This window comes from Rana temporaria, chromosome 12, assembly GCF_905171775.1.
Source record: "Rana temporaria chromosome 12, aRanTem1.1, whole genome shotgun sequence".
Lineage (NCBI taxonomy): Eukaryota > Metazoa > Chordata > Amphibia > Anura > Ranidae > Rana > Rana temporaria.
This window is the reverse complement of record NC_053500.1, coordinates 144,717,102-144,744,056: the sequence shown is the minus strand read 5'-3', so window position 1 is coordinate 144,744,056 and position 26,955 is coordinate 144,717,102. Positions and strand designations below refer to the sequence as shown.

At 48.3% G+C, this 26,955-nt stretch overlaps 1 protein-coding gene across 2 annotated transcripts in view; it reads right to left on the bottom strand.

The window, feature by feature from the left end:
• Positions 1 to 15,439: 15,439 nt before the first annotated feature.
• The window catches only part of LOC120919091 (protoheme IX farnesyltransferase, mitochondrial), a 121,985-nt gene continuing 110,469 nt past the window's right edge, over positions 15,440 to 26,955 (bottom strand). For both annotated transcript variants that reach the window (XM_040331089.1, XM_040331090.1), the window contains 2 exons: positions 20,523 to 20,755; positions 15,440 to 16,104 (listed from right to left, as the gene is read on the bottom strand). In XM_040331089.1, coding sequence (XP_040187023.1) covers positions 15,698 to 16,104; positions 20,523 to 20,755 — 640 coding nt within the window. In that variant the 3' untranslated portion in view covers positions 15,440 to 15,697. The remainder of the gene's footprint in view (positions 16,105 to 20,522; positions 20,756 to 26,955) is intronic.

Genomic DNA, 26,955 nt, shown 5'->3' with positions numbered 1-26,955 from the left:
ATGGTGCCCCTTCGTTGGTGTTGGAGGAATGGTGCCCCTTCGTTGGTGTTGGAGGAATGGTGCCCCTTCGTTGGTGTTGGAGGAATGGTGCCCCTTCGTTGGTGTTGGAGGAATGGTGCCCGTTCGTTGGTGTTGGAGGAATGGTGCCCCTTTGTTGGTGTTGGAGGAATGGTGCCCCTTCGTTGGTGTTGGAGGAATGGTGCCCCTTCGTTGGTGTTGGAGGAATGGTGCCCCTTCGTTGGTGTTGGAGGAATGGTGCCCGTTCGTTGGTGTTGGAGGAATGGTGCCTTCGTTGGTGTTGGAGGAATGGTGCCCCTTCGTTGGTGTTGGAGGAATGGTGCCCCTTCGTTGGTGTTGGAGGAATGGTGCCCGTTCGTTGGTGTTGGAGGAATGGTGCCTTCGTTGATGTTGGAGGAATGGTGCCCCTTCGTTGGTGTTGGAGGAATGGTGCCCCTTCGTTGGTGTTGGAGGAATGGTGCCGCTTCGTTGGTGTTGGAGGAATGGTGCCCCTTCGTTGGTGTTGGAGGATTGGTGCCCCAACGTTGGTGTTGGCGGAATGGTGCCCCTTTGTTGGTGTTATTTCGAGGAATGGTGCCCCTTTGTTGGTATCGGTGGGAGGAATGGTGCCCCTTTGTTATTTGGAGGAATGGTGGACATAGACCGGAAAGTTATCACCATATCCCACAAATCACACCATCTTGTATTGTATTGTATCAGTGTGGCCTCCCCTCAGCAATCTGTAGGTGCGATATAAATCCTGTATTATTATAATAATCTAAAACACAGAAGGTGTCAGTCCTTATTTCAGGATGGAGGGAAGAGCAATGCAAATCATTTTTTGTCCTTGGGACCAACTTTACATCCAGGACCAATGAGGACAGACACATCCTTCTACATACAGACATTGACTTCATAGAGGCCATGAGGCCAATTTCTGTAATAAAATCTCACTCTGTAGATAACGGCGGGCGATTGGTACGATTATGCGGAGCGATTGGTACGATTATGCAGGGCGATTGGTACGATTATGCGGGGCGATTGGTACGATTATGCGGGGCGATTGGTACGATTTATGCAGGGCGATTGGTACGATTATGCAGGGCGATTGGTACGATTATGCGGGGCGATTGGTACGATTATGCGGGGCGATTGGTACGATTTATGCGGGGCGATTGGTACGATTATGTGGGGCGATTGGTACGATTATGTGGGGCGATTGGTACGATTATGTGGGGCGATTGGTACAATCCTTCCACAAACACAAGGACTGAATTGTAAGAGTTTCTATTTGAAGGACACGACTCCTCGAGTTTATTTTCTTTATCCTCTCATTGTTTCCTCTTCTTGTCTGTAGTGTTTGTCTTTCCTCCCCCGGGGGTCCCTCGCTGTTTGTTTCTGATGTGAAGTGCTGTGTACACAGGCGGGGCCCTCCCAGTACAGCCTGAGCCCCGACCAAGATGGCCGCCCTCTTGCTCACGACACTATTTGTAATGCGGTGGGTTACACACGAGTGAGTCGGGACGGTGGGTTACACACGAGTGAGTCGGGACGGTGGGTTACACACGGGTGAGTCGGGACGGTGGGTTACACACGAGTGAGTCGGGACGGTGGGTTACACACGAGTGAGTCGGGACGGTGGGTTACACACGAGTGAGTCGGGACGGAGGGTTACACACGAGTGAGTCGGGACGGTGGGTTACACACGGGTGAGTCGGGACGGTGGGTTACACACGAGTGAGTCGGGACGGTGGGTTACACACGAGTGAGTCGGGACGGTGGGTTACACACGAGTGAGTCGGGACGGTGGGTTACACACGGGTGAGTCGGGACGGTGGGTTACACACGGGTGAGTCGGGACGGTGGGTTACACACGAGTGAGTCGGGACGGTGGGTTACACACGAGTGAGTCGGGACGGTGGGTTACACACGGGTGAGTCGGGACGGTGGGTTACACACGGGTGAGTCGGGACGGTGGGTTACACACGGGTGAGTCGGGACGGTGGGTTACACACGGGTAAGTCGGGACGGTGGGTTACACACGGGTGAGTCGGGACGGTGGGTTACACACGGGTGAGTCGGGACGGTGGGTTACACACGAGTGAGTCGGGACGGTGGGTTACACACGAGTGAGTCGGGACGGTGGGTTACACACGGGTGAGTCGGGACGGTGGGTTACACACGAGTGAGTCGGGACGGTGGGTTACACACGAGTGAGTCGGGACGGTGGGTTACACACGGGTGAGTCGGGACGGTGGGTTACACACGGGTGAGTCGGGACGGTGGGTTACACACGAGTGAGTCGGGACGGTGGGTTACACACGAGTGAGTCGGGACGGTGGGTTACACACGGGTGAGTCGGGACGGTGGGTTACACACGGGTGAGTCGGGACGGTGGGTTACACACGGGTGAGTCGGGACGGTGGGTTACACACGGGTGAGTCGGGACGGTGGGTTACACACGGGTGAGTCGGGACGGTGGGTTACACACGAGTGAGTCGGGACGGTGGGTTACACACGAGTGAGTCGGGACGGTGGGTTACACACGGGTGAGTCGGGACGGAGGGTTACACACGGGTGAGTCGGGACGGTGGGTTACACACGGGTGAGTCGGGACGGAGGGTTACACACGGGTGAGTCGGGACGGTGGGTTACACACGGGTGAGTCGGGACGGTGGGTTACACACGGGTGAGTCGGGACGGTGGGTTACACACGGGTGAGTCGGGACGGTGGGTCTCCATGTGGAGAAATAAAGATGGATTTGTATCATATGAAGGCGTGGAGGTGATAATGGTCTTCTAGGGCACTCCAGGTACGAGCCGTGTCACCGCACACGCCGTCCAGTGCAGCCACATGTGAAGGGCCACATGTGAAGGGGACACGTCTGCTGAGTGACGCTAACACAATGCTGAGCAGCTGGGCTGGAAGAGGTAATCGAATATGGGCCGGGCGACGCGCTTCAATGTCGCGTTTAACTCCGCGCCTTCCCGCGGAGCATGTAGAGGGTCCACAGAGACGGAGCATGCAGGTCATACCATGTAAAGCATTCTGCAAGAGTTTCATATTCATATTTATATCTATCTAATCATCATCATCATCCTCCTCATCCTCATATATATATATATATATATATATATATGTAGCGCCCACCCCAAATCTAGGGGGCGCTATTTCAAATTTAAGGGATGTCTAGGCCAATACTTAGGGGGACTATGCGGGTGAGAGGGGCCTATCCGGGTGAGAGGGGCCTATCCGGGTGAGAGGGGCCTATCCGGGTGAGAGGGGCCTATCCGGGTGAGAGGGGCCTATCCGGGTGAGAGGGGCCTATCCGGGTGAGAGGGGCCTATCCGGGTGAGAGGGGCCTATCCGGGTGAGAGGGGCCTATCCGGTTGAGAGGGGCCTATCCGGGTGAGAGGGGCCTATCCGGGTGAGAGGGGCCTATCCGGGTGAGAGGGGCCTATCCGGGTGAGAGGGGCCTATCCGGGTGAGAGGGGTCTATCCGGGTGAGAGGGGCCTATCCGGGTGAGCAGTACCCACTCAATAGCGGAGCGTGGAGACCGATTGATTATTTTGAGCATTCTGTACCGCGTGCCTGAACCTTCCCCCCCGCTCTTCTCCTCCCTTCTACTTTCTCTTGTTGAAGTTTCCCTGCAGAGAAAATAAAACCTGACTTTTGAAGGTTTTCCATCTGTCTGGACTTTGCATTTATTATGGACTCCACACCCTGACAACAAAGCTTTAGAGGTAACGTGCAAACCCAGGAATGAACCAGCGGCTCCTTTGGGGGTAGTGCTACACACATATATACGGTATATATACACTTGGTATAGGAGAGATTGTTGGGTGTGTGGTTTTATCTTCACGTCTTTCCGTTCCGAGGTCCAGAATGGGATTTCTGCTTCTAATTTGCTGTGTGGGCCGGACTGCCAAGTTCTGCGCTGAGCAGCTGTTGGAAAGGTGTTCAGTATAAAGTCCCTTTCCAAATACTCCTGACCGGGTTTTCTGTAACCCCTCGTGAGCCAGACGGATACAGGGCCGCCCCTCCCCCTGGCGAGCTCCTCAGTAAACCTGATCCCACTGCAAGGTGTTTTTTCACCTCAATGCATGAAGTGAAAAAACACGAACCTTTACAACCCCTTTTAATTAATCAAAACCAAAGTTAGAAGCTGATTGGCCGCCATGCAGAGCTGCAGCAGATTTTACACTCTCCAGTTTTAGTAAATCCCCCCCCCCCCCCCCGATGAGGTTTAGTGTCGCATGGAGGAATGAAGGTCTGTACTGCGCTATGGCTGTGAGGGCCGACACTCCGCAGGACTAGGCAGAGGGGGGGGGGCTTTATCCTGCCCGAGGACGGTTAACACATGAAGTCCATCGCTCAGCAGCCGGGACACATCTGTTTGGCTTCTTGTCGCCACACCAGGGCCATTACCATCACAATGGGCCCCCCGCTTGTGTCCTATATGGCAGGTCAGGGAGGACGAGGGGGTGACCTGGCGGGTGAACCGGCCGGGTTCAGCGGCGTGTCAGCAGATGTGTTAACATCAGACGATTAGTAGGGGGTTGGAATAGATGAAGCCGAGGGCAGTTCGATATTCATACATAACATGGCGGCGGGCCCAGATCTCGCGTCCCAACCATAGAACAATTTTACTGACCATACTCTTGTGTTTAATCACCATTCTCACCCTGAAAGGACGCTGTGCATACAAAACAAAATGGCTACTGAAATCAACTGAATATTGAACCCTACGGACTAAGACTGGGGCGCCATTAAAGTTCATGTGCGTGCAAAGGCCGGCGTCCCAATACTTTTGGTAATATGATTGAATTATAAATGATGATTGTGCACATTGCGAATAAAAATAGACGAGTATGCAAAGAAATAAAAGTTTTCCTCACCTTTCATCCTACGTAATACAAGAATCCGAAAAAATGTAGATATAATATTAGGATTTAAAGGGAAAAAAACACATCTCGGTGATGTCACTGGTCTCTAGTGATTGGATAGGCTGTGTTCTCATGAATATGAAGGGTCTCTGTGATGTCACTGGTCTCTAGTGATTGGATAGGCTGTGTTCTCATGAATATGAAGGGTCTCTGTGATGTCACTGGTCTCTAGTGATTGGATTGGCTGTGTTCTCATGAATATGAAGGGTCTCGGTGATGTCACTGGTCTCTAGTGATTGGATAGGCTTTGTTCTCATGAATATGAAGGGTCTCGGTGATGTCACTGGTCTCTAGTGATGGACAGGCTGTGTTCTCATGAATATGAAGAGTCTCTGTGATGTCACTGGTCTCTAGTGATTGGATAGGTTGTGTTCTCATGAATATGAAGGGTCTTGGTGATGTCACTGGTCTCTAGTGATTGGATAGGCTGTGTTCTCATGAATATGAAGGGTCTCTGTGATGTCACTGGTCTCTAGTGATTGGATAGGCTGTGTTCTCATGAATATGAAGGGTCTCGGCGATGTCACTGGTCTCTAGTGATTGGATAGGCTGTGTTCTCATGAATATGAAGAGTCTCGGTGATGTCACTGGTCTCTAGTGATTGGATAGGCTGTGTTCTCATGAATATGAAGGGTCTCTGTGATGTCACTGGTCTCTAGTGATTGGATAGGCTGTGTTCTCATGAATATGAAGGGTCTCGGCGATGTCACTGGTCTCTAGTGATTGGATAGGCTGTGTCCTCATGAATATAAAGAGTCTCGGTGATGTCACTGGTCTCTAGTGATTGGATAGGCTGTGTTCTCATGAATATGAAGGGTCTCTGTGATGTCACTGGTCTCTAGTGATTGGATAGGCTGTGTTCTCATGAATATGAAGGGTCTCGGCGATGTCACTGGTCTCTAGTGATTGGATAGGCTGTGTTCTCATGAATATGAAGGGTCTCGGCGATGTCACTGGTCTCTAGTGATTGGATAGGCTGTGTTCTCATGAATATGAAGGGTCTCTGTGATGTCACTGGTCTCTAGTGATTGGATAGGTTGTGTTCTCATGAATATGAAGGGTCTTGGTGATGTCACTGGTCTCTAGTGATCGGATAGGCTGTGTTCTCATGAATATGAAGGGTCTTGGTGATGTCACTGGTCTCTAGTGATTGGATAGGCTGTGTTCTCATGGATATGAAGGGTCTTGTGATGTCACTGGTCTCTAGTGATTGGATAGGCTGTGTTCTCATGAATATGAAGGGTCTCGGTGATGTCACTGGTCTCTAGTGATTGGATAGGCTGTGTTCTCATGAATATGAAGGGTCTCTGTGATGTCACTGGTCTCTAGTGATTGGATAGGCTGTGTTCTCATGGATATGAAGGGTCTTGTGATGTCACTGGTCTCTAGTGATTGGATAGGCTGTGTTCCCATGAATATGAAGGGTCTCGGTGATGTCACTGGTCTCTAGTGATTGGATAGGCTGTGTTCTCATGAATATGAAGGGTCTCTGTGATGTCACTGGTCTCTAGTGATTGGATAGGTTGTGTTCTCATGAATATGAAGGGTCTTGGTGATGTCACTGGTCTCTAGTGATTGGATAGGCTGTGTTCCCATGAATATGAAGGGTCTGGGTGATGTCACTGGTCTCTAGTGATGGATATTCTGCGTTGTTTTGCGAGTTCACTCCTAGCACCAAATGGCATTCTGGTCTCATTGTAAGTGACTGGTACCCCTGGCACGTAGTAACATCCAATGTTGGACAATGCATCCTTGTTAGTTGATGTAATGTGTAGCATGCCTGTTGCTTGTGCTCAGTGGACCATCCTGCTTTCCATTAGCACAGTTACTATCCATACTCCACTGACTTTCCTGGCATGTGAGCATGGTGGTGGGGGGGCACGCTGGCACACTAATATGAATGTATCTGGACACAACACCTCCTTTAATGACGGGACCTGAGGGCCTTTACATGGACCCTGATGGAGGTGATTTCCTGACCCACCTTCCACACCGGGCGGAAAGAATTCCGGCCAAGAGCCAAATCCCACGTCGATGCCTCAGATTAGAATAATGGGGGCTAATGGTCACTTGGAAGAAGAGGAAATATTTAGCGTTTCCTGGATTCAGGATAATGGCATTCATTTCCAATAGGCAGTAATGACAGGAAAATGAGTGGCCGGGCACATGTGTACGATCAGACCTGACAAACACATGTGGGATTGGTAAAGAAAGACAATACAGCGACTGCAATGTGATTTTATTTTTATTTTGAATCTTTATTAAGAGTAACAAAGGGAGAAATAGTGCCCCATTGTTGGTGTCAGTGGGAGAAATGGGGCCCCATTGTTGGTATCAGTGGGAGAAATGGTGCCCCATTGTTGGTGTCAGTGGGAGAAATGGGGCCCCATTGTTGGTGTCAGTGGGAGAAATGGGGCCCCATTGTTGGTGTCAGTGGGAGAAATGGTGCCCCATTGTTGGTGTCAGTGGGAGAAATGGTGCCCCATTGTTGGTGTCAGTGGGAGAAATGGTGCCCCATTGTTGGTGTCAGTTGGCAGGATAGTGTCTCCTATCAATGTGAGCAATAGTGCCCCAAGGGCCAGATAAAAGGCAGGCAAAAGGCCACAGTTTGGAGACCACTGCTTTAGACTGACAGGCCTGTGCAAAGTAATAAAACTCTGATTGGCTGATAGTGTTGACCCCTCCCACTCCCAGTATGACCACTATGAAGAGGAATATTGGTGTCTAAGGTCATATACAGATTCATATTTATAAGAAAACCAATATATATATATAATGGCCCGGATTCACATACATTGGCGCATATTTATGCCGGCGTAGCGTATCGCATATATACGCTACGCCGGCGCAGCGCACAGGGGCAAGCACTGGATTCACAAAGCACTCGCTCCCAAATGTACGCTGGGTTCCCTCGGCGTAAGCCAGCGTAGGTGGAAGTGGGCGTGAGCCATGCTAATGAGGCGTGACCCAATGCAAATGATGGGCCAAGCGCCATAGAAGTACTTAAAATGAACGGCGCATGCGCCGTCCCATGGCCGCATCCCAGTGCGCATGCTCAGAATCACATCGAAACATCAGCCGAAGATACGTCGAATCACTGCCTACGACGTGAACGTAACCTACGCCCAGCCATATTCACGTACTACGTAAACGACGTAAAATACGACGGCTTGTGTTCCCTGGTCCATACCTTTGCATGAGTTGCTCCTCATATATGGGGAATAACTTTACGCCGGACGTACGACTTACGCAACCAGCGTATATTATGCGCCGGTATGCAAGTACGTTCGTGAATCGGCGTATCTCCCTCATTTGCATATGTGCATAGAAAATCAATGGGAGCGGAAAATGCGGCCAGCGTAAATATGCGCCCACGATGCGGCGGCGTAGGCAAGTTACGTCGGTCGTAGGAGGCCTATTTTCCGGCGTATCTCAGATTGTGGGCACGGCACACAGATACGATAGATAGACTTACGCGGCGTATATCGAGATACGCCGGCGTAAGTGCTTTGTGAATCCGGGCCGTTGTATTTTGTAACTGTAGGAGGATGAAATATCCGTCTGCAGTTCAGATTTAAAATATAACCAAGGACAAAAAGTTGTGGAGAGGGATTGGAACCCCCGTCTGTGCCCCCGTTAGGGAAATTTGTCCTCCATGTGTCCGGTTTACCATCATCATTGAAAGTAAATCCCAAATTTTGGGTTGTCCACAGGGAAACGTTCCATTGAGGACATTAGTTCTGGTGACCTGGGGGGGTCCCCAAGAGCATCCCTTAATTTTCAGAGATTTCCTCTCACATCCTTTTGTTTGCTATGGGACAGGAAGTGAAGGGAAATCTCCCAAACCTGACGGGTTATAACTTCCATTTATTTTATCCAAAATGAAAAAGCAAAAGGTTTTGCCTCTACAGTGGAACCTCGGATTGTGAGTAACGTGGTTTACAAGCCACTTTGCGAGCGCTGTCCAGCAAGACGAGCAGAATTCAAGCCTCTGGGGTGTGCAGTACCGCATGTGGCCAGAGGTGACGCTCGGAGCCGCTTAGAGACACTCAGAAACACTCCGTTCCCGAGTGTCTCCAAGTGGTCTCAGAGTGTCTCCGTCGCCCCCCCCCCACCTCTGGCCACATGCGGTACTGCATAGATGAGCAGTGGCTGTGGAACGGATTATCTGAATTTCCATTATTTCTTATAGGGAAACTTGCTTTGATATACAAGTGCTTTGGATTACAAGCATTCTTCTGGAACTAATTATGCTCATAATCCGAGGTATTTACGGTATTTCTAATTTTGCGTCTCCATTTCTCTTTACGTTTACAGATTTGTTGGACGGATCCGACTCCAAAGCACCTTCAGCGTCACTTACATTAGAAAGGGAAGGTCTTCGTCCGGAGATTCGGCTAAAGGTAATGCCTTGAATCCTGAGCAGCGTCGCCGCCGCCTAACGTGACACCCAAATTTATATTTTATCGTTTTGTGAAGACGGCGACTTTCATTTTAAGTCTCTGAATTTTCTGTCACCCATGACAACCAATTGGCCTCACCATATTTCTCCAGACAGCTGATTGGTGGCTGTGAGGTGATACAGATAATTGATGATCGGTAATACAGATAACTGATGATCGGAGGGATAAGGGAAGGGCAGATAGTTCTGTATAGACCATAAAAGGCGACTAAATCCCCCGGTGACCAGAGATTCTGCGCCGTCTGTTAGTTTAGTCGATTGAGCCAACTAGATCAGTCGTTATTTGCCATAAGATTCTTTATTTTGCAGCAGTAATGATCGTTATCATAAATAACATAATTATTATAACAGTGAATTAAGCCGATCGCCATAGGAGGAGAGCGGACGGCACGCGGCATGGAAATGCTTCTGAATAGAAAAAGGGGGCGGGCCTCCGGGAGAGCGGAAAAAAAGGGAGGAGCTTTAATTTCCCAAAGTGTCTGAAATGAGAATCCTCAGTTGTAGGCACATAGCTGCCGATCCTTCTAAGTCAGGGGTAAGCAAACCTGGGGCGCTCCAGCTGTTGTGGAACTACATTTCCCATGAGGCATGATGGGACTTGTAGTTCTGCAACAGCTGGAGGGCCCCAGGTTGCCGATCCCTGGTCTAAGTGTTGTGTTGCTGGGGGTGCGAAACGTTCTTATTTCAGATGCTTTAATAATTTAAGTCTTCAGTACAGAATTTTTCACCTCTAAACCGGATGTAAAGAAAATATTTTAGAGCCAGTAAAAAACAATCTGCATTTTTATTCTCATTTCCTCAGATAATGCCAGAATGACACAGTGCCAGGCCTCGTTCACACCTCTGTGATTAAAGTTTTTTTTATTTTATTAAAAAAAAAAAAACTGTTATACTTACCTGCTCTTTGTAATAGTTTTGTACAGAGAGGCCCCCGATCCTCCTCTTCTCAGGTCCCTCACCAGCATGCTAGGCTCCTTCTATTCAGCTAATGCCCCTATGGAAACCTGATTTTCATGGGGGCACCTGTGCGTCCTCGCTCCCGAGCCACCCTGTCTATTGACAGAGTGGGCGGGCTTGGGCCCATCCTCTGCTCGGCACAGCATTTGATTGACTGGCTCCCGCTGCTCTCAATCTGCCCAGGGAGGGAGGCATCAGCGGCTGCACTGAAACATCTCTGGGTTGGATTGGAGCTCAGGTGTGTGTATAAGGGGGGCTGGGGGACTGGGGGGGGGGGGGGGGGGGGGGGGTTTGCAGCACAGGTGTTTTTCTTTTTTAATGCATAAAGGCTTTAAAGGAGAAGTAGGGACAAAGCTCTTTAGTCTGCAGACCAGATTCAGCCGACAGCAGGCTAAAATCCACTGTTGGCTGACATCACAGTTCATGCTCTGCAGGGATCCCGACAATATGTTGGGTTTCACCCACATGCCTGACCAGCAGCTTGGTTCGGCCTCTCAGCCGCTCCCACCCCCTTCCCCAGCCCGGGCAAATGAATGAGCATTGGTGGAGCGGAGCAGAGCAGAAAGAGGCGGCTGACGGTCACCAGCAATCTGCTCAGTGAGGGCCAAGAACTGAGTGATCAGCGGTCTTTAATTGCTCAGTTCTCGGTGTAGGTCGGGGATATGCAATTAGCGGACCTCCAGCTGTTGCAAAACTACAAGTCCCATCATGCCTCTAGGTCTCGTGCTTTTGGCTGTCAGAGTCTTGCTATACCTCATGGGACTTGTAGTTCTGCAACAGCTGGAGGTCCGCTAATTGCATATCCCTGGTGTAGAGGCAGGTGGGGCACATCAGACCGATGCTGCACCCACCCAGGTGAGTAGGTATGTTTGGTATTCTACGTGTTCTAAGGCTGTCTTTGCCCATATGGGATGTACAGTGTATCTACATGCGGGCAGACACATTCATGTCAACCGAGAGCAATGGCTGCCCACCGACACGGCCGCCGATCCCAAATTAATGTGGGTACATGTCCATGCCATGGGCTCCGTTCACACCTGAGCGATCCGAATCACAGCGATTCAAAATCGCAGGATGGTTGTGCGATGCCATCACAGCAAATTGCAACGAGCGACGCTTGTCACTCAGAAAGGAGCAGAAGCGTCTTTTCAGCGCTGTGATTTGCTGCCTGAAAATTTGAAGCGCCATTAAGACATAATAGCATCGCACAGGCGTTACGCCATTTGTAATTACGGGCAGAATTGCGCCAATTCAACCTGCGTTTGGGTTCGCTCAGGTGTGCATGGAGCCTTTTTATTTAGTACAGGCCCCCCCCTCCCCCTTTATCCAACCTTAGGGATCCTCCTGAGGTTCCTAGAGAAATGGGGGGTTATTTGGATTGTAAGCTCCACAAGCAAGGGCCCTCCCAACCCTCTTGTCTTGAGTTCTAGCGGTTTCCCTTTATATTATAAAGCATCACACAAACGGTTCTATAAATCCTGTATAATAATAATATAAATGGGTCAATTCTGACTTTTCAGTAAGTTACCACGGAGACCGCGGCTTTTTTTGGCCATTTGTACAGGTGAATTCTTCCCTCTGAGATGTAGTTATTATTATTATCAGGGGGCTCCTCCAGGTTGAGGCTGAGAGAGGCTGGTTTAGGCTTTGTGATTGGTAAATTAAATATGAAGGTTCGTCTCGTATGTTTTTTTTGGCAGGTAATTAAAATCATTAAAAAAACAGAGAAATAAATACAAGAACAAAGCAGATAAATTAGAACTTATTCTCTCCTTTTTTCTTCTTCTGAGGATTCTGTAGAAGATGATGGATACAATCTCTGGATGGTGTTGGACATGAGATCCCTGAACAATGGGGGGTCTTGTACGTGAAGATCGGCAAAGCCTTGTACAGGTCAGTCCACCTAAAAGTAAGAGTTCAGCTTGTGGGAGAAGTATTTGTGGCTGTAAATGAAAATCTCCATCCACCTCCTCAGGTTGCTCCGATCGATCTACTACGGTCTCTTCTCGACATTATGGCGGACACTTCGAACAATTTTGACCCATTTTTGGGACCATTGTCATTTTCACAGCTACAAATGCACTGATTACTGTGAAAATGACAATTGCAGTTGTGGTTAACTCCCAAAGGGGGCACTGAAGGGGTTAAGTGTGACCTCATCTGTGTTTCTAACAGTAGCGTCATTGATTGTGTTTCCCTATATAAGAGAACAGACGATCAATGATGGCGCCACAGTGAAGAACGGGGAAGGTGTGTGTAAATTACACACAGCTCTCCTCGTTCTTCAGCTCCGGGGACCGATCGCGGGACACCAGCGGCGATCGGGTCCCGCGGCCACGGAGCTTCGGACCGGGTCGCGTGCACTCGTCGGCGACCCCACGGCTGGGCTTAAAGGACCACGTACAGGTAAGTGGATGTGCCCACCCGTGCCATTCTGCCGACGTATATCGGCGTGAAGGGGTCCTTAAGTGGTTAACTTTCTAACCTTCTGGCTTTAAGAAACAGTTAGGCTACTTTCACACTGGAGCGCCGCCATTTTTAGCAGCAGTTTACCGTTGTTTTTGCGGCTCTTTTCAGCCGCTAGCGGGGCGCTTTTAACCCCCTGCTAGCGGACGAAAAAGGTTTTAAACCGCTGCCCATTGATTTTTACTGTCCTGCCAGCGCACCGCTCCAGTGTGAAAGCGAGGCTCTTTCAGGGCGCTGTTTTTAGCACTATAGCGCCTCAGTGTGAAAGCAGCCTTAAAAAAAAGAAAGAAAGAAAAGTGTAGTCAGTTGCAACTGTTTTTGCAGATCAAGCAGAGTAAAAAAAAAAATGGAATCCCCTAATTCTGAGGAAAATATTATGGAATCCCCGTGTACTTTGCAGGTTCTAAAACAAACCTCTGCATCAGATTACAGCCTGAAAATGATGTCATCACCAAACATCCTTTCTATTGATGGAAGAAGAAAAGTGTCCAAAATCTCAATATAAACTTCTGTGTATTTATTGAAGATTTAATTTCGTCTCCCTCGTACCTTTACCCGACATGCAAACCCCATATCATCAATGATTGTGGCGGTCGTCACACGGTGATTCCATAATATTTTCCTCAGAATTAGGTGATTCCATATATTTTCCTCAGAATTAGGTGATTCCATATATTTTTTTTCCTCTGCTTGATCTGCAAAAACAGTTGCAACTGACAACAGTTGTCATTATTTTTTTTTTATATATATATGTATGTATATAACTGTCCCTTAAAGCCAGAAGGTTGGCATGTTAAATGAAATTAGTTGAGACATGTCTAATTTTTTTATTAAAAAAAAATCATTTTCAAAGAGTGGTGATTCCATACTTTTTGCCAGGGGTTGCACATTTTTTTTTTCTTCTTCGGAACCTGTAAGAATTTTACCCATGCAAGTGCAATGTCAGTACAGCTGTTTGCTCCTTACCGCCTGTACAGGCAGACAGTTAGGCCCCTTTCACACGGGGTGGATCAGTAATGATCCGCCCCGTGTACCTCCGCTTGCTCAGCGGGGATCGCTCCGTTGATCCCCGCTGAGCCAGCGCATGACAGGGCCGTCCCCGCACACTGTGCAGGGACCGCCCTGTCTTTTCTCCGCTTTCCTCTATGGGGGGGATCGGATGAACACGGACCGTATTCACCCGATCCAATAGACGTTTGGAAAAGTAGGTTTTTCCTCCGTCACACTTTGGCAGATCGGATGTCAGCGGGCATGTCACCGCTGACATCCACGGCTCCATAGAGGAGCACGGAGCGTCCGTTCAGGTCCGCCTAAAAAACTGGCAGGCGGATCTGAACGGGCCGCCGTGTGAAAGAGCCCTTACTGAAGTACAGGAAGATCAATGAAGTACAAGTGTGCTCAGCAGCGCCCTCGCAGGTTCATTGAGAACTACAAAGCGGTCTGCCACAGTGGTAGATGGTACTTGTAGTTCATTTGTTAATTCATTCACAGAACTCTGAATGAATAATGCTGTTGTATGGGGAGAGGATCCCCTGCCTGCTGTCACAATGGGGGGGTTGGTTTGTATTCCCCCTGAATAGAGGTGTAACATGTTACTAAAGGGGAAGTATCCTTCAAAGCCCCACCCTTTTGCCGATACACGTATGTGTTCGGTGTATTAAAGTGGTTGTAAATCTTTTTTTTGGACATCTACCTATAGGTAAGCCTAGAAAAAAGCTTATCTATAGGTAGTGGAAATATCCCCTAAACGACGCACGTTTAGTGCGCCAAAAATGTTAATGGCGCATGCGCGGGGAAGAAACAAAACAAAGTGCCGTTTTAATGGCGGATCAAATGTGCAATGCACACGAGTATCATCACACGGCTCCGGCGAATCACAGAGCCGGAGGCCACGGCCCGGAAGGAAGAGGGGGGACAGAAGATGGATCCTGCGGGGACATCTCTAGATTCTTTTGCAGGTAAGTGTCACATAATGGGCTAGTATGTGATGCATACTACTAGCCCATTATGCTTTTCATTTGCAGGGAGCAAAAGAGGAAGTAAAACTCATCAGGGCTTTACTTCCTCTATAGGGCCCCACGTTAAGATCCAAGCCTGTAATGAAATTCTGGGTGAAATTCTTGGTGACTAAGGATGAGCTCCGGCCTGTTCGCATTGAACACGTGCGGAGCCCGCCAGGAAGTCGGCATCCGCGCTGCGCTAATAACAGCCAGGCAGACATTTCCCGATGCTCGGCTGCAGAGATCGGGAAATGTCTGCCCGACTGTGATTAGCGCAGCGCGGGTGCCGACTTCCTGGCGGGCTCTGCACGTGTTCAATGCGAACACGCCGGAGCTCATCCTTATTGGTGACTATGGAGCAACACAGTTGTTGGCCAAAAGTCCACATATTCTGTAGCAGCCAATCGCTTTGCCCCTCTAACTTCCACTATAAAATGACAGTTGGGTCCGACGCTTCCTGGACCAGACTGTATAACAAATAGGGGGAGGTGGACACAATTCACTCGCTCAGGCGATCCATCTGCATGCCAGAGAATCTTTTCATCTCCTGCAGCCACATTGGGTCAGTAAAGAGGGGGAGGGGGTCAGTGAAGGAGTGGGGGGGTCTTGTCACCATCAATTCACTTTGTTTATTGGAAAAGTACACAGAGAAGCAGCAGATTGACGTTGGCCATGTGTCCCTGAAATACACTTCTGTTTACTCCTCGTGCCGGAGAGCGTTACGGTTCTGATTACTTTCACGTGTCCGTCGCCTGGAGGAGGTAGGTAATAGTTCTGTCAGACAAGTCCGGTGTGGTCATCCCAGCAGACCCACCACATATACAGTATTCAGTGATCGGGGAACCCCAGAGTTCTGTCCTCTCCCAGTTATCTGGGATCTCGCTCCTTTTCTTTTTTCCCCACCACAGACTTCTTGCAGGTTAGCATGAGCAGCAGTAAGGTGGGCAGATGCCACAAGCTACAGAAGAAGAGTTTGCGGGAGGAGTTGCGGTCGGCGTCCCGGTAGAAGCGATATCCCAGGTAGGAGATGTACAAGTTGATTGGCAGGGAGATGATGGGGAAGTTCCATGTGGTGACATCCAAGGCCGGGGCCAAGGTAGACAGTCCTATGAGAGCGAGGCAATGCCGCAAGGCCACCCGCCGGCACATGTCTGGGTGAGTGACGGACATCATCCGGTAACCTCCTCGGGAATAATCTTCTCGCAGGTTCCAGCTCAGAGCATTGAAGTGAGGGAACTGCCAGGAGTAGAGGATGGCGCCCAACAGCAGAGCACCTGAAAGGGAAAGATGGCAAAGTCAGAAAAAAAAAGGGACAAGTAATCTCTGTTCAGAACCCCCCACATGAGGGCAGTATGGGTACGGTGCCCAACCCCCTCCTTCTGTTGAGAGACATTCCCTAAACTTCCCAGTCAATGTGATTGGCTATCTTGGTGATCACATGATCAGCAGCCTGTCCTAACGGCTCTCAATCGACCAGGAGCTGTTGGTGAGAGTGCGCCAAGTGAGCATATTGCCAGCTGTGCACAGATGTGAGAGCCCTAATGCCCCCCATACACTATATTGTCAAAAGTATTGGGACGCCTGCCTTTGCATGAACTTTAATAGCATCCCAGTCTTAGGGCAAAATTTAGAGAAGAAGAAGAAGAAGAAGAAGAAGAAGAAGAAGAAGAAGAAGAAGAAGAAGAAGAAGAAGAAGAAGAAGAAGAAGAAGAAGAAGAAGAAGAAGAAGAAGAAGAAGAAGAAGAAGAAGAAGAAGAAGAAGAAGAAGAAGAAGAAGAAGAAGAAGAAGAAGAAGAAGAAGAAGAAGAAGAAGAAGAAGAAGAAGAAGAAGAAGAAGAAGAAGAAGAAGAAGAAGAAGAAGAAGAAGAAGAAGAAGAAGAAGAAGAAGAAGAAGAAGAAGAAGAAGAAGAAGAAGAAGAAGAAGAAGAAGAAGAAGAAGAAGAAGAAGAAGAAGAAGAAGAAGAAGAAGAAGAAGAAGAAGAAGAAGAAGAAGAAGAAGAAGAAGAAGAAGAAGAAGAAGAAGAAGAAGAAGAAGAAGAAGAAGAAGAAGAAGAAGAAGAAGAAGAAGAAGAAGAAGAAGAAGAAGAAGAAGAAGAAGAAGAAGAAGAAGAAGAAGAAGAAGAAGAAGAAGAAGAAGAAGAAGAAGAAGAAGAAGAAGAAGAAGAAGAAGAAGAAGAAGAAGAAGAAGAAGAAGAAGAAGAAGAAGAAGAAGAAGAAGAAGAAGAAGAAGAAGAAGAAGAAGAAGAAGAAGAAGAAGAAGAAGAAGAAGAAGAAGAAGAAGAAGAAGAAGAAGAAGAAGAAGAAGAAGAAGAAGAAGAAGAAGAAGAAGAAGAAGAAGAAGAAGAAGAAGAAGAAGAAGAAGAAGAAGAAGAAGAAGAAGAAGAAGAAGAAGAAGAAGAAGAAGAAGAAGAAGAAGAAGAAGAAGAAGAAGAAGAAGAAGAAGAAGAAGAAGAAGAAGAAGAAGAAGAAGAAGAAGAAGAAGAAGAAGAAGAAGAAGAAGAAGAAGAAGAAGAAGAAGAAGAAGAAGAAGAAGAAGAAGAAGAAGAAGAAGAAGAAGAAGAAGAAGAAGAAGAAGAAGAAGAAGAAGAAGAAGAAGAAGAAGAAGAAGAAGAAGAAGAAGAAGAAGAAGAAGAAGAAGAAGAAGAAGAAGAAGAAGAAGAAGAAGAAGAAGAAGAAGAAGAAGAAGAAGAAGAAGAAGAAGAAGAAGAAGAAGAAGAAGAAGAAGAAGAAGAAGAAGAAGAAGAAGAAGAAGAAGAAGAAGAAGAAGAAGAAGAAGAAGAAGAAGAAGAAGAAGAAGAAGAAGAAGAAGAAGAAGAAGAAGAAGAAGAAGAAGAAGAAGAAGAAGAAGAAGAAGAAGAAGAAGAAGAAGAAGAAGAAGAAGAAGAAGAAGAAGAAGAAGAAGAAGAAGAAGAAGAAGAAGAAGAAGAAGAAGAAGAAGAAGAAGAAGAAGAAGAAGAAGAAGAAGAAGAAGAAGAAGAAGAAGAAGAAGAAGAAGAAGAAGAAGAAGAAGAAGAAGAAGAAGAAGAAGAAGAAGAAGAAGAAGAAGAAGAAGAAGAAGAAGAAGAAGAAGAAGAAGAAGAAGAAGAAGAAGAAGAAGAAGAAGAAGAAGAAGAAGAAGAAGAAGAAGAAGAAGAAGAAGAAGAAGAAGAAGAAGAAGAAGAAGAAGAAGAAGAAGAAGAAGAAGAAGAAGAAGAAGAAGAAGAAGAAGAAGAAGAAGAAGAAGAAGAAGAAGAAGAAGAAGAAGAAGAAGAAGAAGAAGAAGAAGAAGAAGAAGAAGAAGAAGAAGAAGAATTTTGCTGCTGTGATAAGACATGTATTGTATGTTTTGATTTTTCATGACATTTGTATACAACTACTTATACCTTTCAGTTTGTATTGTACTTTGTGTGACCTTAAAGTATGTACTTGCATAAAAATTCAATAAATTTCTTTAAGAAGAAGAAATCGTTTTATAACCATTCAGTATCTGATACACGGGGCTCAATGTCACCCAGTCAGGTTTCCATCTATTTTAATAAAAGTGTTTGTTCCGGCGGGCAGACGCCGCACTCTTCTTCGGCACATTAGTGTGTGTAATGAATCCGGCCTGAGGGCACAGCACTCACTATGTGTTATTTACACAGCGAGCAGAGAGGCCGATCGGGGCTGAGAAAATAAATGATTGGGGGAGACTCCATCCTTCATCATGGCGAGGATGTTTGTTTCTTTGCTATCTAAATAAACTAAACTAACCCCACAGGAAGAGCCCCGGCCACTGCGGGGGTCCCCCGACATCGCGTCACTGTTTACACATAGGGTGACAGCTGAGGCTTTGTGCCCCCGAGTGACAGCTCAGCGTTTTATTGTGTCGCTGGGAGTCGTGGGGGCAAGATGGATGATGACAGGGAGCTCTGGGGTGCAGAGGGGGGTGAACGTTGCTCTAATCCTACCAGCATACTGGTCAATGCAAACTCTTCAATATAAGACGTCCCTGTAGACCCCCCATGGTAAAATCAAGTCACTGACAGATAGTCAGTTAATAGATATGTACAGGATTCTGAATATATAATATACCCCCCCCCCCTCTTTTGGTGGCACTTCTGTACCAGAACAGTATCATGGGTCCCAACCAGGGAGATGTGACCTGGGGCATGCATAGCGCGCCGCACCAAATAGTGGGTGTGGCTACGTTATGCTACATATTGGGTGTGGCTTTTTATCGGACTAGAAATTTTTGTCAGATTTTTTTTCCATTTTTTTTTTTGTATTCAATCATTGTTTATGCTATTGGGGAGACTTTGGTGAGGCATCAGGGGTCTAAACAGACCTCTGAAGCCTCACTTTTGAGACCGAGAAAGGGACTGAGGACAGAGCTTCCCCAATTCCCTGCAGCTGCACTGCACATGAATGAACAGGAGAGATAGTAATCTCTGAATGGGGAGCCTCTATGCTTTAATTATATATAAACACAGTGAGTGATCAGTACCAATTCCTCCCAGCGACGGCACCAAAGGGGGGCGCCATCCCTCCCAACGACACCACCCCTCCCAACGACACCACCGCCGGGGCGCCATTCCTCCCACTAACAAAGGGGGCGCCATTCCTCCCAACGACACCACTGACGGGGGACACTATTCCTCCCACTGACATGGCGCCATTCCTCCCATTAACATCAACTATGGGGCAGTGTTCCTGCCACTAGCTCCATTGACAGGACATTTCTCCTCCTACTGAACACATTTTTTAAATCCCACTGCCCACCAAGCCTGAGATATTGTGGACTCTCATCATTACCCGTGGCATTTTCCTCTGCAATTGGCCACAGTCCGGCCCTCCTAAAGTCTGAAAGGCAGGAAACTGGCCCCTTGTTTAGGAGGTTTGGAGACCCCTGCAATATACAATACACCTTCCTTTAGGAAGAACTAAGCCCAGCACTCTACCTCATAGCATTATGTCAAAGCACAGGTGCTCTTTAAATGAAGGGATAATAACATTTAGAATTTTTCAGAAGCTGTATCATCTTTAAATTGCCCCCATTCATCCAGAGACAATTCCGTGGATTGGATTGTATTAGAAGAGAACGGTCCTTTGATTGAGCCATTGACATCGGTCACCAGAACTTGCTCTCACACAATGTAGACTGATTAGGTGGGGGAGGGGGATAAACAGCGACTATTACCCTTCTTCTACTCTCACAATATGGACTGTCTGACCATCTGATGGAAATCGGACCCCTTTCTGTGCAGAGCGGAGAAGTCACATGACCGCGTCCCATCCCGCCACCTTCAGAGTCTTAATACAGAACTGTCTGTGGATCAATGTGAAGGGTGAACACCCAATAGGAGACGATGAAGGGTTAAATAGACTGTAAATAGCAGCCAATCATATGAAGAGGCAGCCGAGCAATGACAGAAATTGGCCCTTGTATAATTGGGCCCCGGAAGAGAATAGCACTGATGATAATTATCGGCAGAGCCGCCCCAAACCTCTTACCAATTTCTGTGTATTGTAACAATGCTGCCCCTATACAAGTCCTCACAGATGTGTGTACTAGACGGACCCCGCTGTGCTCTAATGGGGGGGTCACCACTGACTGGTGTACAAACAGAAATCATGCATGAGGGTCAAGGAGCTGCAAAGAACCTCCGATGGTTTCCACCACATTCAGTATTCCCTCCTATCCACACACCAGAATAAATAGGGATAGACTTACCAGCATCCAGACTGCCGGTTGCAGCGGTCCAGCCCATCATGGGCGGTATGGCACCCACCACGGAGCCCACCCACGTGTTGGCGATACTCAGCCTCTTCATGGGAGTGTAGCAGCAGGTGTACAGGAAGATGTTGAAGGCACCCAAAGCCCCGGTCAGAGGATTAACGGCAAGAGTCAGGATGGAGATCCCGGGGATGGCGCACGCTGCAGCGAAGGACACCGCCAGAAGAGGACTGTGGGGACAGAGAATTTCACTTAGTTCTTTACATAAGAGAACCTGTCATTCTATAGAGAATAAAGGACAAAATCAGCTTATAACACGATTTAGACCAGGGGTCTCCAAACTACGGCCTCCTCCAAGATTTTATCTGGCACTCTGATATAAGAAGGGGCTCTGATGGGGACCCTGATGTTAAGGGGGACTGTGATGGGGACCCCGATGTAAGGAGAGGCTGTGATGGGGACCCCGATGTAAGGAGAGGCTGTGATGGGGACCCCGATGTAAGGAGAGGCTGTGATGGGGACCCCGATGTAAGGAGAGGCTGTGATGGGGACCCCGATGTAAGGAGAGGCTGTGATGGGGACCCCGATGTAAGGAGAGGCTGTGATGGGGACCCCGATGTAGAGAGAGGCTGTGATGGGGACCCCGATGTAGAGAGAGGCTGTGATGGGGACCCCGATGTAAGGAGAGGCTGTGATGGGGACCCCGATGTAGGGAGAGGCTGTGATGGGGACCCCGATGTAAGGAGAGGCTGTGATGGGGACCCCGATGTAGGGAGAGGCTGTGATGGGGACCCCGATGTAGGGAGAGGCTGTGATGGGGACCCTGATGTAAGGGGGGAGGGCAGTGATGGACTTTTCTTTATTTTACTGACAATTGTTCTCTTTTGCTCTAAATCAAACACAATGATAAAAATGTGATTCTTTCATTTAAAAAAAAAGAGTTTTCTGCCTGAGTGTATATATATATATATATATATATATATATATATATATATATATATATACACACACACACATACACACACAATGTGGCCCTCATACTGAAAGGTTTTAGACAATACAAGACTGCCAAAGCTACCTCTCTTCAGTGAATGTTCAGTTGTAGCTGTGAAAATATAACATGAACTATACACTACTAGAGAAATATCTCCAGCCTTGAAGTTTCCCACCAACATCCCTTCCTTGAAATAAAAGTCACTCATACCAACAGTTCTGATTTATTGCTGGTCACGTGACTCGCAGGTGGTTTACAGCTCTCATACATGGATACAGCAGGAGGGGCTGAGATTTCCCTCTGACGCCAGCCGGGGAGGTCACATGGCCACTCAGCCCCTCCTGTGGAAGCCCTGTCTCAGAGCTGTAAAGCGGCCGCGAGTCACGTGACCGGCCCGAAGATAGCACTAAATAGGTATTTACAAGACTCGTTTTTAGAAAAGATGGTGGTATGCCTGCCTATAATAGGGGGGCTGGCAGTGACCATTGTACATTTTATATTTGTACTAATAGCGGCGGGGAGGATGGAGCAGAGACACAGACAAGGAGCTGACAGGCACATAGGAGGGGGAGAGAGGAGAGCTGCAGATGACAGAGGGACGTACTCTGACCACGGAACTGGGAAGGCCTTGAGGCTTCACTTCCTGGTTCCCTACGACGCATGCGCGATCCCGCTGGTCCCTGCTGTCTTCTGGGACCTGTGTGTCTCCCAGAAGACAGCGGGGGGGGGGTGTGGAGTAGGTGCTGGATGTGGCGTATGTCCCCGCGGTGATCTATGCCCGGAAGTGGGAGAAAATACCTGTATTAAAACAGGTATCTGCCCCCTCCTCCCCCCTGAAAGGTGCCAAATGTGACACTGGGGGGGGGCAGAGATTCCAAAAAGCGAAAGTTCAATTTTTGGGTGGAACTCCGCTTTGAGGACTCACACCGAAGTAGCAGAGCTTACCACCACCCTTTTTTCTAAACTGGGCACGGACCTCTGGAAACCAATTCTTTCCATCTGCCCACACCACACCTACAACACTGACTGATCGAGTCCTTCCAGCGCGATCTACACCCATTCTTCTCAATTGCTAGTATAGTGACTGTATCCTGGTCATGGTAAGAACTATAATAGTGTCCCCAGTAATGTCATGCTCCCAATAATATAGTGTCCCCAGTAATGTCCCCTCAGTAAGGTCGTGTCCTCGATCACTGCCACTGGTGTAGCAGAATACATTTTGGCCTAACTTTATGATGTAATTTGATTTTTTGTTGATATGTTTTGTAACAAAGTAGAAAATGTTGTTATTTTTACAAACTTATGGTCTTTTTTTATTATATATAATAAAAAATAAAAAGCCAGATGCGATCAATTACCACCGAAAGAAACCTTTGTGTAAAAAAAAAAATTCTATAATTTGTATTTATTTGTTTACAGCTTTGTATGACCGCGCATGTCCAGTAAATGTAGCGCAGCGCTCTCGGAGGTCAAGTGTTTAGAAGTCAGAGGCTACAATATTTGGAGCGGATTTTTAATTTCTTATTTCTAGGCTGAAGAACATCTTTAAGAATAAAAATGTATGAATAGGTTTCCCAAATCTCCACAACGGCAGGAAGAACCGATATCACAGCGTGACACAGGAACGGACAGAGATCTATAGATGTGCGATTATCAGTGGAACGTGTGACTATTAGGCTGCATTCACACCTAAGCGACAAAACGCCCGACGCGGGACGCTTCTGTCGCTAGAGGGGAGAATTCCCATTGCCGTCTATGGAGATGGTTCACATCTCATAGACGCGCAACGCCTGTCGCCTGAAAAAAAGTCCCGGACCCTTTTTTTCACGCGACAGGCGCGTTTTCCCATAGACAGCAATGGGAATACTTTAGAAAAAAAAAAAAGAAACATTTGTAATCGCGGCAAATCTGCCGCTACACGCGTACGCGGCTGTCGCTTAGGTGTGAATGCAGCCTTAGGGCGCAACAGAAATCTCTCCCGGAAGTTACAGACGTCCTGCAGCCGATGGAAACGATTTTTTTTTTTCAAAAATCGACTTAGAGAAATTATTATTAACAAAAGTCTCCGTCAACATTTTTGTTGTTGTAGAAATGCTGAGACTCTACAGAGCCATTCAGAGAGAAGACTAAACCAGTCACATCGGTCTCTACACCAGAAGAGCTTACACTCTAATGTTTCCCCCCCCCACAGTTACACACTATGGCCCAGATTCTCGTATCTGGGCGTAAAACTGTGTGGGCGTAACGTATCTCGTTTACGTTACGCCGCCGCAAGTTTTACAGGCAAGTGCTTTATTCACAAAGAACTTGCCTGTAAAGTTGCGGCGGCGTAGCGTAAATCACCAGGCGCAAGCCCACCTAATTCTAATGAGCCGGGTAGGGGGCGTGGAGCATTTAAATTAGGCGCGTTCTCGCGCCGAACGTACTGCGCATGCGCCGTCCTGAAAATATCCCAGGGTGCATTGCTCCAAATGAGGTCATTGGTTTCGACGTGAACGTAAATGGCGTCCAGCCCCATTCACGGACGACTTACGCAAACAACATACATTTTTAAATTTCGTCGCGGGAACGACGGCCATACTTAACATTGGTTGCCCCTCATATAGCAGGGGCAACTTTACGCGTCGCAAATCTAACGTAAACGTCATAACTTCACTGCGTCGGCCGCGCGTATGTTCGGGAAAATTTGCGTATTTTGCTAATTTGCATACTCGACGGGGGAAAACGACACCTAGCGGCGAAAAAAAAAAATGCATTTAAGATCCGACAGCGTAAGAGCCTTACGCCTGTCGGATCTAATGGATATCTATGTGTAACTGATTCTAAGAATCAGGCGCATAGATACGATGGCCCAGATTAGGACTTACGACGGCGTACATGGCGTTGCGCCGTCGTAAGCCCTTTGAGAATCTGGGCCACTTATTATACATTTATATAGATCTGACATATACCGCAGTGCTGTAGAGAGAGCATTGAGCCAATCACATCAGTCTCTGCACCAGAGGAGCTTACACTCTTACTGTAACCTACGTAGTAGAGGAAGATGAATATAACTCTCTACATTGTAGCCGAGTCCCCGGTATTCTCTGTGGGGGGAGGGGGGGGGTCTGGACTGAACCCTGTTTGTTTTTCCTCTCCAGCGAGGGACCTTTCATAGTAAGTCAGGTCTGCATGTGACCCGCTCTGTATATTTCTATCCAGCACTGTATACAGTATATATAGAAGTCGCCCCATTTGTGACTGCGCTCCGCACACCAACACTGGATTGGATTCCCCACAATCCATTATAATCCTTTCTACAAATAAACTATCATCAGCCAGGAAGAAAATGTCTCCATTGTGCTACTTATTGTAGAACGCTTTCCTATATCTCCTCCCACATGTAGCCACTTACTACGGGAGAAAAAGAAAATCATTTTTTCAAGCCAAGCATTAAAAAGAATCATACAGGTTCTCCTTTATACTGAGGACTGATGTCCCTGGTCTCTAGTGATCGCATAGGCTGTGTTCTCATTAGGGTTGTCCCAATACCACTTTTTTGAGACCGAGTATAAGTACCAATACTTTTTTTTCAAGTACTCGCCGATACTGAAACTTTTTTTTAATGTCATGTGACAGTGGAATTTTTTTTTTAGGAGCCAGATTTAGCGGCTCCTACTTCCGCTCTCCATCCTGACAAATTGAGGGGGAAAAGCAGCACGGGAGGGGGGGGGGGGGGGTGCATGAAAGGGGGAAAGACAGCACAGAGCACGAAAGGGGGAAAGACAGCACGGAGCACAAAAGGGGGAAAGACAGCACGGAGCACAAAAGGGGGAAAGACAGCACGGAGCACAAAAGGGGAAAGACAGCACGGAGCACAAAAGGGGGAAAGACAGCACGGAGCACAAAAGGGGAAAGACAGCACGGAGCACAAAAGGGGGAAAGACAGCACGGAGCACAAAAGGGGAAAGACAGCACAGAGCACAAAAGGGGGAAAGACAGCACAGAGCACAAAAGGGGGAAAGACAGCACGGAGCACAAAAGGGGGAAAGACAGCACGGAGCACAAAAGGGGGAAAGACAGCACGGAGCACAAAAGGGGGAAAGACAGCACGGAGCACAAAAGGGGGAAAGACAGCACGGAGCACAAAAGGGGGAAAGACAGCACGGAGCACAAAAGGGGGAAAGACAGCACGGAGCACAAAAGGGGAAAGACAGCACGGAGCACAAAAGGGGGAAAGACAGCACGGAGCACAAAAGGGGGAAAGACAGCACGGAGCACAAAAGGGGGAAAGACAGCACGGAGCACAAAAGGGGGAAAGACAGCACGGAGCACAAAAGGGGGAAAGACAGCACGGAGCACAAAAGGGGAAAGACAGCACGGAGCACAAAAGGGGGAAAGACAGCACGGAGCACAAAAGGGGAAAGACAGCACAGAGCACAAAAGGGGGAAAGACAGCACGGAGCACAAAAGGGGGAAAGACAGCACAGAGCACAAAAGGGGAAAGACAGCACGGAGCACAAAAGGGGGAAAGACAGCACGGAGCACAAAAGGGGGAAAGACAGCACGGAGCACAAAAGGGGGAAAGACAGCACGGAGCACAAAAGGGGAAAGACAGCACGGAGCACAAAAGGGGAAAGACAGCACGGAGCACAAAAGGGGGAAAGACAGCACGGAGCACAAAAGGGGGAAAGACAGCACGGAGCACAAAAGGGGGAAAGACAGCACGGAGCACAAAAGGGGGAAAGACAGCACGGAGCACAAAAGGGGGAAAGACAGCACGGAGCACAAAAGGGGGAAAGACAGCACGGAGCACAAAAGGGGGAAAGACAGCACGGAGCACAAAAGGGGGAAAGACAGCACGGAGCACAAAAGGGGGAAAGACAGCACGGAGCACAAAAGGGGGAAAGACAGCACGGAGCACAAAAGGGGGAAAGACAGCACGGAGCACAAAAGGGGGAAAGACAGCACGGAGCACAAAAGGGGGAAAGACAGAACAGAGCACGAAAGGGGGAAAGACAGCACAGAGCACGAAAGGGGGAAAGACAGCACAGAGCACGAAAGGGGGAAAGACAGCACAGAGCACGAAAGGGGGAAAGACAGCACAGAGCACGAAAGGGGGAAAGACAGAACAGAGCACGAAAGGGGGAAAGACAGCACAGAGCACGAAAGGGGGAAAGACAGCACAGAGCACGAAAGGGGGAAAGACAGCACGGAGCACAAAAGGGGGAAAGACAGCACGGAGCACAAAAGAGGACAAGACAGCACGGAGGGGGGGGGGGGGAAAGACAGCACGGAGGGGGAGAAAGACAGCACGGAGGGGGGGGGGGAAAGACAGCACGGAGGGGGGGGGAGAAAGACAGCACGGAGGGGGGGGAGAAAGACAGCACGGAGGGGGGGGGGAGAAAGACAGCACGGGGGGGGGGGGGGGAGAAAGACAGCACGGAGGGGGGGGGG